This window comes from Bos mutus, chromosome 17 (assembly GCF_027580195.1).
Source record: "Bos mutus isolate GX-2022 chromosome 17, NWIPB_WYAK_1.1, whole genome shotgun sequence".
Lineage (NCBI taxonomy): Eukaryota > Metazoa > Chordata > Mammalia > Artiodactyla > Bovidae > Bos > Bos mutus.
Window position 1 is genome coordinate 32,914,644 of NC_091633.1, and position 16,142 is coordinate 32,930,785.

A 16,142-nucleotide genomic window follows, 5' to 3' on the forward strand; every position below is an offset into this window, starting at 1 on the left:
AAGAAAGTAAGGTGCACATGGGTTCATTAACTTGCTCATTGTTGCTTGACTTAGGAGGAAGTTGGACAGAAGATAACTCATTATATAAAATGAGGCTTATGCCTTCTGAGCCTGACAGGAAGCTGGGAGAATATTAAGTTCTTACAAATTTCTAATCTTTTGTTGGCAGGTTTCTCCACTAGATAAAAGCAGATTTTTGTAGAACTGTTCCTGTAAAGCATAGTCATACCAATGTTTTAAAATGCTTACCTATATTTTAATGAGAAATATTATTAGATTTATTGCATTATTATCTCATGACCCTTTGGGGAAAGCTGTGTTTCTTGCCTTAATTTTATGAACAAAAGAAATTGTGTACTGTTCAGGAATACTGGTGATGGATGATGTATTATTCAAGGATAGGTCCTGCGTCTAGAGCATGTCTTAATGGGATATGAGAAGTAAAAGTGATTTCTGATGAATAATATTCATCTAAATGCTCAGTTTTTCTGGTGTTCTTAAGTACTATGAATTATAGAAATAAAAGTTGACCATAGTATAAAGTGGTCTTAAAACTGAGCTACCAAATATTATTCCTGCCTATTCAAGCTGTATGTAGAAATAGATCAGAGTGTGTCAGAACTCAGTGTTAGATGAGTTTTGGTAAAAGAAAAACTGTATGTGAGTGTGTGTGTGTGTGTGTGTGTATACATATATATATATACACACACACACACAGAAAATATAACTTGCTTTTTAAATTTTATTATCATTATTATTATTATTTTTGGCTGCACCGTGCAATACTGTATCTCGTTTCCCAACCAGGGATCGAACCCATGCTCCCTGCTGTGGAAGCATGGAGTCTTAACCACTAAATTGCCAGTGAAGTCCCAATATGACTTGATTTGAAAGCACAACTTTAGTCCTACTGTGGGTGAGGTACAGTGTCTGGAGCTGGGTGATGACTGACTGTTGCGGCCCTTTCTGGGAGCTGCTCAGTACCTGCTGGCATCTGGATTGGATTCCAGCCACAGGAATCCAGAACTGGGGGGACCTTGTGTCTCCCCGAGTCTGCATGGGGTAGTTTATGGCCGACTTACCACTCTGCTAGTTTCTGAGTGCCAGGCCCTCCTCTGCCTGCTTTATACCCGGTCATTCACTTAATCCTCACAACACAGGCTTTTCATAAATGAATGAATGAATGGGAAATATAGGAGACTGTATTTTCACTAACACCTCAGGAAAAAAATGGGAAATGTGTTCAGGGATATACCAGCTCCTCCCCACCCAGCTTGGAAACATGAGCATGAACAGTGCTCACAGGACTCCAGTGATGATCTGGGGAGACCACTCATTTGGGTAAATTCTTAAGGATACAGCTTACATGAAGCTCCCCTGTAGCTTAGTGGTAAAGAATCCACCTACAATGCAGAGGATGTGGCAGGAACCGTGACTTCGATGCTGGGTGGGGAAGATCTCCTGGAGAAGGAAATGGTAACCCACTCCAGTATTCTTGCCTGTATAATCCCATGAATAGAGGAGCCTGGCAGGCTACAGTCTATGGGGTCAAAAAAGAGTTGGTACGACTGAGCGACTAAACGACAAGAAGTTTGTAGTCACGGAGGATAACACTTACGTTAGGTGGTGTCCTTACTTGAGATGAACTGCCATGGAGGATTGGATAGTTTCTGACAGTCACTCCAAACCTTGTGTGTTGTGTTGTAACTACTTTTTGAAATGAAGTGATTCTGGGATTAGTTGGGAACATTTTTAGTTAGGTAAGTTTCAACTGATGGTGACAGTGTATTTTTTGTTTTATTTTGAACTATTGGATTTCTCAGCAGCCCGTAAAACTCTATTATGTTTCTGTTACATATCCAGGGATACACTGGCCCTTTCTTGCAGAGCTGGAAAACATGAATATAATTTTTTTCTGGGAAGGAAGGAGGGGGAGGAAGGGTAAAACCCTAGTCTCTACTATGTTAGCACAACTTTGGGTAGTTTTACCAATTCAGCAAAGTATTTATCCAGAGATGTCAGAGATTTCAGTTCTTAATCACTCATTTCATTTATGTTCAAAACAGAGTTCATTCAGTAGCTTGTGATTTTATAAATGCCAATCATTACATTAATAAATAAATCAAAGACTATCAAATGCCTGTTCTAATATGAGCCTGAAGTCTTCTGTAACACTTCTTACTTAAAGCTAATTGTTAGAGCCTCCTCGTTTCTCCAGAAAAAAGAAAACAAACAAGTTATTAAGTAATTGATACCTGGTGATTCATATTAAGTTTATGCTTACTTTATGCATTTAAGAATCTGATTTAAATACATTTACCATTCCTATTTCTTATGTAATTAGTAGTGTTTATAGTTAAACTATGATTCAGTCATTTTGACAATACAATTGTGATTCACAAGTACCATTTTTTAGGAATATAGATTACTTGATCCAGAAAAAATTTGAGTGGTAATGTATTCATATAATCAAATATTTTAAAAATATATAAATAGATTCCTTTGAACTGTGCTCTTAATGAATTGCTATTAAATATATTGGTATTAAGATCAAAACGTGTAAAATGTATTAATCTCCCATTTACTTATTATTTAATTTTATTCAGGTAACTACTGTGTGTAGTCCTGGCTTCAAAAACTTTTATTTTTTGAACAGAATTTCTGTGATAAGTGGTGACTAGAGTCATAAGATAATTCACAACCTCATTTTAATCTGAAATTTGACTGAATAGTAGTAATTTAAGTAGGCCCTTGATCAAGCCTAGAAAAGCTAGGAATAAGTGAATTTTTTATTTTTAGCCTGTTATACTTTTTTTTTGGTATGATTTACTCAAACAGGGAGTTCCTGTCTCCCAAGGTTCAGGTGTCACTCTTGCCTGAGGTTGAAACGTGGGTGTCTGTGCCCGCGTCTGCCCCCTGCCTCCAGTTCCCATCTGGTTTGTTTCCCTCTGAAAGACCCATTTCCCTAGGCCTGGACTCGGGCGTCTAGTCTGTTGGTTGTGTGGCTGGGCCCCGTCTGAGCATTTCAGACTCTTCCCTTATGGGAACAGCCTCCACACTCCTCCCATTCCATAACCTTGACTGATGTATCCTGTCAGTAACATTTAATCGTGAGACTGTTATCCCTGTCTGTGGGAAAACATTTAAAGCTTTCTCAAACATGACTTCTCTGGTAGCTTAGCTGGTAAAAAATCTACCTGCAATGTGGGAGACCCCGGTTTGATTCCTGGGTTGGAAAGATCTACTGGATAAGGGATAGGCTACCCATTCCAGTATTCTTGGGCTTCCCTGGTGGGTCAGCAGGTAAAGATCCACCTGCAATGCGGGATACCTGGGTTGGGAAGATCCCCTGGAGAAGGGAACGGCTATCCACTCCAGTATTCTGACCTGGAGAATTCCATGGACTATTCCATGGGGTCACAAAGAGTCAGACACAACTGAGCAACTTTCACTTTTTCAAACATGACATCTATTCTAATATAAAGAAATAGTTAATGCTGAAGTTTATATTCATTTATATTCATTTAACATCGTTTCATTGTCTGCAAAGAACAAAAGTAGTGGTGGGGAGAGGAAAAGCCATGTTTAAAAAACTATGTTTGATTTATTTTTCTGTTGTGCATGACACCTACTGCAATGACTTTTGGGATAGCAGAATTACCTTTGGAATTGGGGGTGTCATATTTACCTTGGTATTTCCTGTTCCCAACAGACTGTCTGACATAGCAGGTACTCAATAAGTCTTAACAAAATAGAATCGAGTTAAGCATGGAAGTATTTCTTCTTCCCTCTTTACGTGGTCTTTTTGGTTCTTAGCCTGACAAAGCCACGTAATTCTGCTCCTTGTGGTGTAAGTGAGCGTAGATGAATAGATTGTGGAGTGTCTCTACTGTTAGCTTCAGAGCTCAAGCCTCCTGGTGCTCTTCTCATGGTGCATTTAGTCAGGAGAGATGACCAGCTGGTGGACACTGAAAAGAAGCGTGTCCTTTGAGACTTGAATAAATAACTGTCTAATGAGTTCATTAGAGAGTTCATTAGATAGATACATCTTTATTTGACATATTCAAGTTAAGTTTTAAAAAGTCACACTGTGTGGCACATGTCAACCTGAGTTATCTCTGTAAAAGACAATAGAAATCAATTTATTGTTCTGTAATTGCATGTATTGAGTAATGCCTTTTAAAGTCACTGAGCCACTTAGTCACATTTCTTCAGGAACGTTTTGTGGCAAGTGACTGCATTAAACAAAGTGTAGCCAGGGTGATGAAGGGGATTTATCCTGCATATATTCTGCATTGTGGATAAAATATATAAATTCTCAATTTAGGAATTTTTGCATATCTATTCTTTGTTGGGAAACTTATTTTCCCAATTTTATCTATTTCACATTTTCAATTATCGGGTAAAAAAGCATTTATAGTGAAACATACATCATTTTTGCAATGATTTCACACATTTGTATAAATATCTCACTTCTCTGAGCTTCTACAGCATATGTCTTTTTATCTGTTTATTTGGCATCTGTTTATATGCCCCTTAATAAATTTATGTTTAAATTTCTTTGTATATTTTGTCTCCCATGATGTTAAAAAATACAATTTCTATGCAGACTATTAAATGTTTTTTTATGAAGAGAGAGAGTTTATTTTTAAATTTTTAAACTTTTTATATGATTTAAAGGTTACTTTCCACTTACAGTTATTACAAAATATAGACTATTTCCCCATGTTGTACAGTGTACCCTTGAGCTTGTCTTACACGCAGTAGTTTCTGCCTTCCTCTCTTCCACTCCTCTGGTTCCCTGCCCCGCCGCCCCACCGCTGGTTGCTACTGGTTTCTCCTCTATAGCCGTGAGTCTGCTTCTTTTTTTGTTATATTCACTAGTTAGTCGCGCTTTTTAGATGCCACGTGTAGGTGATAGTATACCACTTTTGTCCTCTGTCTGACTCATTTCACTTAGCGTAATGCCATCCCAGTCTATCCACGTATTATGTACTATTAAATATCCTGATCTGCTTATTAAGTCAGGTGTGAATGGTGGTGGGCATAGATACACTGTACCTCTTTGTTTGGAACGCCAGGTATGAACCTCGTTGATCCTTGCCATGAACCTGAATCACCTCCCCTGTGAAGAAATAGCCTCTTGGTTTTGGAAGGAGAGAAGGGCAGAGGGTCCTAAAAGAGAAGGGAGTGTTGCCAAGGCAAACTCTTACTTGAGTTTTATTTTGGAAGTTAGTCTTTATTATTCAATAGCCAAATAGGATCAATATGCCAGCAGGAAAGAGAGACGTTATCAGTGTGCATGGTGTCGGTTAACATATGTTTTGAAATATCAGGTTTTTTATTGGTCAGTAGTTTGTGTGATATTATAGATAAACAGCACCCTTTTTGAATTCAAAGGAATTAATAATAACTTATAGGAGTCTAAGATCTTACAGGGAGCATTTTCTTAGCATCTCATTTACTGACTAGCACATAGTAAGAGGAAAGGGGCTCAGTAAATACTTGTTGAATGGGTAAATGTGTGAATGTTTCCTTTTTCAGTGCATTTTCTCTGCTATATGGGAACTGATAGAAACGTTTGAGGAACGCTTAGTAAATCTGTTCAATAGAGGCAGTTTGTATGTGAAGTCTAATCATGAACGAGTAGAATCTTGATTTTTATGTGTTTGTGTAGAGATAGATGAATGCTGTCCATAACCTTCTCGATTCTGCATTCTCTGAGAGCATTCTTTTCTGTTTTCTCCATAGTGCCTGCATAGTAACTTGTGTAACCATACACTTCCTCAGTTCTAAGATCCTCATCTTTTTAACCCTTAAATGTCACTGGGGCATACATGAACCTCAAATCTGTTTTCTTATTTAGGCTGTCTCTTGCCACAAAGTTGCATTTGTGCTGGCTGACAAATAATAGTAGACTAATTTGCTCATTGATGTATAATTTGAAAATTGTAGCCCATTGGATTCAGTACTTACCAAGTTAATCTTAAGCACTAAACCCACCTATTTAAGCATTGAATTGAATATGATTTAAGGCTCATTGAATGCCCTTAAGCTTAATTTTGTGATTTTTGGTAAATAGGACAGTGTTTAGTAATTTTGAACTTAAAAAAGGAAGGAACTTCATAGTACTTTTGGCTAAATGGTGTGAAATAGAGTATAATATGATTTTTAAATGTCTTCTTAGAGTTCTTGATTCCAGTTGTAACTTGGTGTCTCCTGCTCCTTCCCCAGCTTCCTGCAGATTTCACAAAGCTACACCTCACTGACAGTCTCCACCCACAGGTGACCCACGTCTCCTCCAGCCACTCAGGATGTAGCATCACTAGTGATTCTGGAAGCAGCAGTCTTTCTGATATCTACCAGGTAGGAAGGTATTTCCCTATCATTTGCTTCATTTTCATGTGTTCTGAGGAGTTCTGTGATTCTTCATTGATGGAATCTGTAAGGTAAATATATGTGTTTATATTATATGTGCACAAGTGGACATAAATGTTACTGTTTATGCTTCACACAGACATATAGTATGTTGTACGTTTGTTTTAGGAAGTCAGATTACAGTCTGATTGTATTTGCCTCTGCTAGGCCCTGTTACCAGAATTTTAAATAGAGTGGTCGCAATGGAAATGTTTTCCTTGACCAAAATATTAGTAAATATTTTAATAATTTGACTATAGACGTACTAGGTTTATGCCTCTTTCTTGACTAAAATTGTAGGGGGAGACATCATTATTATGCTTCCATGCTAAGTTTTTCTTAATAAAGCCTTGGGTATGACAAAAGGAAGAGATTATTAAGATTGGATCACTGAATTATTTTTCTTGTGTTATTTTTACTAACTGTAGACTTGGTTATTTGTTTAAAATGAATTCTTATGATACTTATGGATAGAAAAGAAACTAGAACTATGGAATTTCAAAAACATTTTCAAAGCAAAACAATTTTAGTTTTCAAGGTAGAGTTCATTTGATTAGAAAATGCAAATTTAGGAAAAGTGACTAAAATAGGCAAAAAAAAAAGGTCCTGTTTTTGGTAGTCTCTCAGTACACACAGCTAATATGAAATTTTGGATGGTTTCAGACAAAAGAACATAATAGTACTTACCTTATAAAGTATAATTTTTGTCTCCTTAGGAATTGTGATATGAGATGTCCATAAAGGAACCTTTCTTGGAAATGTTATAGTCGATGTATTCAAATGATGCTCAGTTTCTATTTAAAAAGCAACAACAACAACAACTTAACTAAAAGTAACTAAACAGAATACTGTCCAGGCAAAACATTTCTTTCTAAGTCTTAAATTTAGTAGCTCTTACAAAATTAATTTTCTTTTCAGGACACACTAGGTACCCACTTTTCTGTAATTCAGAAGTGTTGTGGAGAGCTCACGGACTAATAAGTGAAAGCCACGAATGCAGTTATTTGCAGATTCTTGGCTGATTTATGAACTTTATAAAAAAATTTTGCAAAAAGAAATATAATTATCTGACTCTTTAAAGTAACTTTTCAAACTTCTACTTTGATGCATTATATGTTAACTTGTAATTAAATCTTTCAGAAGTAATCTCATTTTCATTCCCCACTCCCCCCCATAATACCTATTTTTAGAAGTTGATTTTTTTTTTTTTTAATGTTTATTCAAGAGTATTCCTTACAATAGAACAATGAACAGTGTAAGTAAAAGTCTTGCTTTGGCTTGTGTTAATTAAAACATCATGATAGAGCCTTTGCCTTCTACACTTTGAGATGATCGTACACTTTGAAGATCTTTAGTAAGAACACAGATTGAGATCATAGAAGTTGCTCCTGTTTTCTTCAGGTATAGTATCAGCCTGAACAGAGTGCCCAGAAGGTCAATTTATAGTAAGAATGAAGTGAGTTGTCTATATCCTTTATGGAGGCATGTGCTGAGGGGAACTTCAGCTTATGTGTTATTACCTTGGGTAGGTTGGGAAAAGGTGTGCAGAGATACCTGATGGTAGTTCTGCTGCCTCCTTCATCCCCCCACCCCCCAGTCAGGATGTCTGAAGATCCAGACCACGGTGAGAACTCCACCTTGCTCTGAGGGGGTTGGTGTTTACAGCTTGCAGTTTGACTTTATTTGGGGATGTAGTTGGAAAAGAAGACTCCTGTGTATTTTGATTTATTTTTGTTGCATTTCAAGGCCATTCATTTCAAACTTGATGACAGGCATGTATCCTGTTAAGTTTACATCCTACATAAGGAAAAATCCATGGTTATATCCAAGGATTTGGCTACTGATTATATAAGACTAACGTTAACTAAAGATCCCCAGGACACCATTTCTGTTGTCTTTAAATCAGAAATTCTTAAAGTGGGAAGAAACCTGGCAGAGGCACCAGGTTCAGTGACCAGTCTTCTGTTTGAATCCCCTACTCCTTTCCTGTCAATCAAGCATCCAGTTGATTCTTGAACAGTTCCAGTGATGGACAACCAGCTCCCATCGCAACCCCTTCCACCTTTGTACAGTTCTGACTTGGGAGAAAGCTGTCATGATGGAGTGGTCTAAATGCTCATGAGGTGGATACAAAGAGGTTGGAATGAAATGCTGTGTGCAGGAGAGAAAAGGGTAGAATAATTTTTCCGAGAGGGTTGGAGAGGAGGAATTCAAGAGCAAGGTGGAGTCACTAGCTTTAAGAAAAGAAGTGTCCTCTGTTTAAATAGGGGATTTGGAGTGGGGAGTTTGTGTCTGCTGTACCTGAATTCCCTTGTTCAGAGTAAGAGGGTTGGCAGATAGATTCATGGAAAGACACATTTTGAAGTAATAGTTTCAGAGAGCAGGGGAGCAAATTGACCAGAGCATTAGAAGCTCAATTGAGTTGGTGAACTCAAATACAGAGTGATTTCCCTCTGCCCTGATAATAATTTTCTTCACAGCAAGCACAAAGAAAGCAAAGATTTGGCTTCCCCTGGGATTGACGCCTTATTAAATAAATGTAGCAGAAAGACGGATGGAGCTGCACGTCCAGCTCTTTCTAATGCAGGGCTTTGTTTTTGCAGTCCTTCTGTCCAGGATGTTTTCTCCTAGCTTTATGGCCTTTTCAGCCTTCATTTTTAAGGACCATCTTCTTAGAGAATTCTTTCCTTATTACTCTCTGAAAAGTAGATCCTACATTTTGATTCCTTTCCTGGCTGGTCTTTTTTTTTAAGCTTTAATGGAAACAGTTATTACTTTCTAATTTGTTATGTCTGTCCCCCCAGAATAAGGCAGGAACATCTCTATCTTGTCTCCACCTTCTCTCTAGAGCCTGGAATAGCACCAGGAAACCATAGGCATTCAGGAAAGATGTGTTGGATGAATGGGATTGTAGTGTTAGACTAGGGAATTGAAGGTGGAGTATGAGAGCGTGAAGGAGGTAGAGTCTGGAAGACTGAGGATCATATGTGTTTGGACAGATAGCTGCCTCAGAAGGGAATGGAAGCAAGTGGAAGAGTAGGAGGTTATGATAGAAAGCAGAATGCCAGAGTTGGTAACATGAGACAGGACAGTTTCCAGCCATGATAAGGTCCTGGTTAAATGGTGTGATTATCAGAACAATGACTTAAGTGGGTTGGAAATAAGTGTATGAAAATAGATCAGTGGAACAGAGACTTCAAGCAAAATGAGATTCATGAGTAAGGATGTGATATGTAATGGAGGAAACCTCACAAATAATGAAGTGATGGGTTATTCAAAAATGGTCTCGGGGGCCCACATTATAACCTTACTTTATATCACAATTAAGATTAAATTCCAGATAAACTAAAAATTTAGCAAACTCTTAATGGTATAGTGAATGATCAAAAATTTTAATAATTAAAAGGTCAATTGAGACAAAGATATAAAATCAGGCTATTAACTCACTTATGCAAATTAATAAGAAAAATACTTTATAACAGTATTCAAAGGCAGGAGTAGTAATTTGCACAAGAACATGCAAATGTCCATACCTTAAATAAATATTTAAGACATAAGTAATTGAGTATATAAAGATTTAAACATGAAGCTATTTATCCTATCAAATTAGCACAGACTTTCTTACTTATAATAAATATTTATAGGCATTTTTACACTTGTTAGGATTGTAGGTCTTGAAAAGAAACCTAACAATTTCCATTAAGAGATTTAAAGAATTGGTCTTTTAAGTATGTGTCCTATAGAAAAGCATTCCTAGTATAAAATTAGAAACAGCATAAATTATGATGAACAAACTGGACTTAATGCAAATATACTTATTTCCAAATACATTTTCATATTTTCTGCACATACATGGTTTTGTCTGCAGTGCCTACTTACTTTGTTATCTCAGTTAAATTTAGCATCAATATAACTTTCTAGCCTAACTTTATATCAGAATCTGACTTTGGGTTAAATATGTATGTTTGAAATTCTCACAAAATTTATTTCCATCAAAATTACTTATTAAGCAGCCCTCAAACATAAGGATATGTGTGAATGATGGATATTTAATAAGCAAAAACTTTTTTTGTAAATGATTTTTAAGTACTTAATGATAACAATGTAGTAGTTATATTGTTTTGGTTTTAAATTAATTCTTCTCTAGATCTTTATGACGTTTAATATTTCCTCAGTTTTTTCATTTACTTGATATCCTTAAAAATGCAAAATAAACTAGTTTTAAGAACTGTATTCATAATAACAAGTATATGTTTGATTTAATAAATCAGAGTTTTCAATATTGATCTGAGAATATTACTGTTTTTTGAGACTATTACTATTTAACTGTAATGAAAGTCGCTCAGTTGTGTCCAACTCTTTGCGACCCCATGGACTATACAGTCCGTGGAATTCTCAAGGCCAGAATACTGGAGTAGGTAGCCTTTCCCTTCTCCAGGTGATCTTCCCAACCCAGGGATTGAACCCAGGTCTGCTGCATTGCAGGTGGATTCTTTACCAGCTGAGCCACAAGGGAAGCCCCTGTAATATGCACCTAAATCTGTGTTTTACTTATGGAAGATAAGTTAATTTAGGACAGGAGTTATTTGACTAAGTGACTTTATTCTTGCTCCTGAGACCAATATAATCAGATGCCTTTTATTTCTTTTTTATTGAAGTACGCATGTGTGCTAATCACTTCAGTCATGTCCAACTCTGCAACCCATGAACTGTAGCTTCCAGACTCCTCTATCTGTGGGGTTCTCCAGGCAAGAATACTGGAGTGTGTTGCCATGCGCTCCTCCAGGGAATCTTCCCGACTCAGGGATTGATCCCACATCTCTTATGTCTCCTGCATTGGCAGAAAGGTTCTTTATTACTAGTGCCACCTGGGAAATCTGTTACAAGTGTATAGCAAAGCAGTTCACTCACTAAATATAGTTCTCTGTGCTATACAGTAGGTCTTTGCTGTTTATCTATCTTATATATAGTAGTGTGTATATGTTAATCCCAAATTACTCAGATATCTTTTACATATAAAGTGTATGCATATCTTTATTTAGAATGAAAGGGTTTAAAGACTAGCATAAATCTCAGTAGTATTGTATTTTGGAGTAAGATAGAAAATAGCAGGTGTTTTGTTTATGTTTACATACAAATAAATATTTGTATGTAAAATTTTTTTAAACATTTTGTGTTTTATGACCAAGCAAAGCAGAACACATTTTATTGCTGTATTATATTTTAACTGTTTTCTTTATGAATACAGTCTATTTAGAAAACTTGGCGAAGTATTAAAGTACAAAGTGTTTAGTAGTTTGTGTTAGTTGAACCTGATTTTGATTACTTGCACAATTACTAGGTTTTGTTTTGAACAGTTTAGTTTCCCTTCATGTTTTCTCATCTGAAAAATAGTGGTAATAATCCTGATTTGCTGAATTGTTATGAGGATTAATTATTATGTACTAAAAGCATCAGATGTAGTGCTGCATACATGGTAGTCATTCACTATAGGATCACTGGTTTTATAATTACTGTGTGAGTCATTTAGCCAGAACTTAAGGGGTGCCGTTAGCCTGAGAGAGATTTTTACAATATGTAAGGGTCTGGAATATTTAACAAAATTTTTTTCTTTTTTAGGACAAATTCTGCCAGTGTAAATTTTATTCAAGGCTCATTGCTAGGGTGGGGCCAGGTAAAGGGATGCAGGCACAGAGGTGGAAACTTGTCCCCTTGAGGTAGGGCATTTTGATGTGGTCTGTAACTGGCTCCCTTTCCTGTTGTTTGATCCAAGAACAGTCCTATGAATGATGAGATACAACTCCAGCTTACTGATGACAAAACTGGGTCTGTAGAGGTTCAGGGACTGTGTTACAGTCACGCGATGAATGCTGGAGCCGGGATTTGAACTAATGACCCCTGGTTTGTCTGCTCATTCAGCCGAAATAAATCCAGTGACCCCTCAGTTCTGGGCCCTCAAGTTTAGCCCTCTCATCCTGTTGGCCAGTCAGCATTCACTAAACGTATAACTCAGCTCAGTCTCCAAGTGACTCATTGTTCGTGAAGTTAATAGATTCCTAAAAATCTGTTCAAGTTCTATTTAAGATGTATCCCTAAAAGGAATTTTGTAGTATTTTAATATAAGAGGGATATATATTTTAGTTTGAAAGGAATATTTATTTCAAATAAAAATAATCTAAGTTACTGGTTTCATGAATGTTATTTTATGAATAGTTTCTTAAAGAATGGAATACACATAGCAGGACTAGAAAACAACTAATAATGATTGTTTACACAGGTAGGGTGGGGGTTCAGTTTTGCAGAGATTAATCCAACTCACACTGGAAAATCTGTTCTATTTAAGACTTAAATAGAATTCATTTAAATGATAGTAATGACTTCTTTGGGATGGTATAAAATATACTTCTCCCCTACCATATGTTAAGTGTTCAAAAATTTTAAAAAGCCTCCAGTTGTATATTATTTTAAAATGTTTTGTTCTTATTTCCATCTTTAGTACTACCTCTTCACTCCAGGCTGATATTAAAGAATGTGGATATAGAGGACTGTATACTTGAAAATATGGGGTGATGACTAATAATCACCAATGTTAAGATGAAGCTGGGATGAAATGTGATCATAGCAAGCATTAACAAATTGTCACATTTCTAGGCTTTAGGAATAAGGTGATGATAACAACAATATTGGCCTAGTTTCTCTGCTCACAGCCTTGGCATGCCATATCACACTCGGTTCTGCTTCAGTTTCATTCTAAAATCTAGAGACAATTTAAGTCAGAAATATGAGCAGATACAAATTACTATACATAAAATAGATAAACAACAAGGTCCTATTCTGCAGCACTAGGAACTGTATTTCAATATCCTGTAATAAACCATCACTGGAAAGAATATGAGAAAGAATATGTATATGTGTATGTATGTGTGTGTGTGTGTATATATATGAATAAATTATATATGATAAATATATAAATGATTTATACATGTTATATGTATTATATATTGTTAAATATGTAACATACATATAATTGAATCCCTTTGCTGTACACCTGAAACTAACTCAACATTGTAAGTCAACTAGAATTCCATGTTTTTAAAACATCATAAATTAGAGATGTACTGCTGAGCACTACACAATTAATTCTCTAGCCTTGGTGGCAAGGCCTTCTCGCTCTTTGACCTGGAGGAGCATCTCTGCTCACGTGCTCTAACACGAGCAGCAGTATTCAACTGCTCTTTCAGAGGCCACTGCTGAAAGAGCTTTTGTAGGGGTTGGGTTTTCCATTTTCATTTATTCTGTCTTCAGTTATTTTCCCCTTATGTTTTTCTTATAATGTATATATTTTAGTTCAGGAGATTATACCTAAAGATTGAAATTCTTTTTGTTAAAGTTTAGAAAATATTAACACATGCTTGTGTTGCTTCAAAATATAGAATTAAATAGTATGTTCTATAATATAAACTAAGACTTTAGAAAGGGGAAATTTTGTTGATAAGAAAATAATACAATTTATTTATGTTGACTTAAGCTAAATGATAGAAAAATACATATATAAATCCTTCTATAAGGTGCATTCATGTATTAAGTATCTCTTATACAGAAACAGATTAGGTTGTAGTTGTGACTTGGGAGCCAGAGTTCTTGGTTCTGTTCTTGATTCCACAGTTACCAGCAACACAGTCTTGGAAAAATAATTTCTCTTTACCTGAATGTTTGGAGAATAATAAATGTGGATGATGGCACTTACTTCATAGGACTTTTTTGAAGGATTAAATGAGTTAATACATGTGAAGCACATGGAACAGTTCCTGGCATATTGTCAGTATTTGGTGTTGGCTTTTTATTTATTGGGTTCAACATTTTATATTTTCTTCTTTTGTTTATATATTTTAATATGTATTTGCTTATTCTTAAATATAAGATGTCTTAGTGTCTTTGAAAGTCATATGGGCTATGAGTTATCTGAAGCTGGTAGACTTTATGTTTTCTACAAAATTAATAGTTTTATAATAAAGTGTTTCTAAGAGTTCCTTATTTTTTCTGGAAAGCCATGTTTATGATGCTCGAGATTGATACAGTTAATATTTAATTGTACTCATTCTTACTATTCTTAAGCAATTAGTGAAATCTGGGTACCTAATGTCAAATAAGGCGAGGATGACATATATAAGTACAGATAAGTACATATGACACATATGTACTGTTGTTGAGATGAGCATCACAAAAACGTATAGAACAACCTTCAAGGATGATGGTTGTAGGCTTGAGATAGCCAACAGAAGAGCCTGTTTTGAAACTGTGAGTCTTGATTGAGTCTTGATTCAGGCTATAATATATTTGTTTTTAATCACAGAACCATGTTAGACCTGATAAGAGTCTCTCTCTAGAATTAAAAAAGATAGTTCTAAAAAATTTAAGAGATTGGATCATTGCATATTTTTTTAACAACACTTTTTTCAGCCGCAGAGGGTAGCTACCAATTTCCAGCTATGACTAAAGATATCAGTATACTTAGATGTTCTTCCTTCTTTTCATTCCTGTTATACCTGGCTCCTTAAGACATTCCTGAGCAAATAATTTTACTTTTGCTTCATTCTTTCTTGATCTTGATTACTTGAAATTTGGTTGGTGCTGCCGTCAGCAGTGTTGAGGAATGGGAAGAAAGACTGTCACCTATAGACATGTAGGGTCTTTCACACCTTTGGTGTTTTATAGTTAGAAAGTGGACACTGGAGTAATCAGCTAATAATGTTTTATTTGCATATTTATTAAATTACCTTTGACTTGGGATTCACTTTTTCATAAAGACTCTTAGTAAGAGAGAAGTGGTTCAGTCTTCTTGGCATTAATAAACCTACACCTTTTCTTTGGGGGAAGGAATTGTTCAGAATTGTCACCCTCACACTCTTAGTTTAAGCCATCCTCTTTGAAAAATAGAGTGAAAACTGGTACTGTCTTTTTCTTATTCTACTGTGTTTCAAATGCCAGGTGACAACTCAGGTAAGAAATCAAAATGATTGTGATAAAACCATTAATTCTAACTAAAAATTCCATGAGATAAAAATCACTCATATTTTGTTGATGTCATGATTTTACATAGTGCCCAGTGCATGAATATTTGTTAATGTTGAATACATGTAGCTTAATTATGGAAAGATTCATATCATAAATTTAATGTTTCAAACAAGCTTATTTCTTTTGGATACATAAGATTTACTTAAAAACAGCTTGTCTGCCCATCCGTCCATCTATTTATTTTTGGTGTGTTTTAAGGCCACAGAGAGTGAGGCTGGTGATATGGACCTTAGTGGGTTGCCAGAAACAGCAGTGGACTCTGAGGACGACGATGATGAAGAGGACATCGAGAGGGCCTCAGACCCTCTAATGAGCAGAGACATCGTGAGAGACTGCCTGGAGAAGGACCCCATTGATAGGACAGACGATGACATTGGTGAGTCTGGGTGAGAAAACAAATCTCAGAGCAATTTAAAGAGTTTAGAAGTAAGACTATCTGGTGCAACAGAGCCCAAGGATATTAGGCTTTAAAAGGTCATTTCTCTTAACATTGTTGAAAACATCTTTGAAAAAATTAATTTTACTCAGTCCATAGCTTCAAGAGGCCACAACTGATAAAACTTCCCAAATGAAAACCTTCCAACATGAGCTGTTTCTTAGCCTACTCTAGGGCAAAAAAAATAAAATAAAAAAGTCAAAGTCATCTTCCA

At 35.9% G+C, this 16,142-nt stretch overlaps 1 protein-coding gene across 20 annotated transcripts in view; it reads left to right on the plus strand.

Annotated features, from left to right (window-relative positions):
* The window catches only part of RAPGEF2 (Rap guanine nucleotide exchange factor 2), a 275,244-nt gene that overhangs the window by 210,855 nt on the left and 48,247 nt on the right, over positions 1–16,142 (plus strand). For all 20 annotated transcript variants that reach the window (XM_070386449.1, XM_070386454.1, XM_070386455.1 and 17 more), the window contains 2 exons: positions 6,235–6,366; positions 15,691–15,868. In XM_070386449.1, the coding sequence (XP_070242550.1) occupies positions 6,235–6,366; positions 15,691–15,868 (310 nt within the window). The remainder of the gene's footprint in view (positions 1–6,234; positions 6,367–15,690; positions 15,869–16,142) is intronic.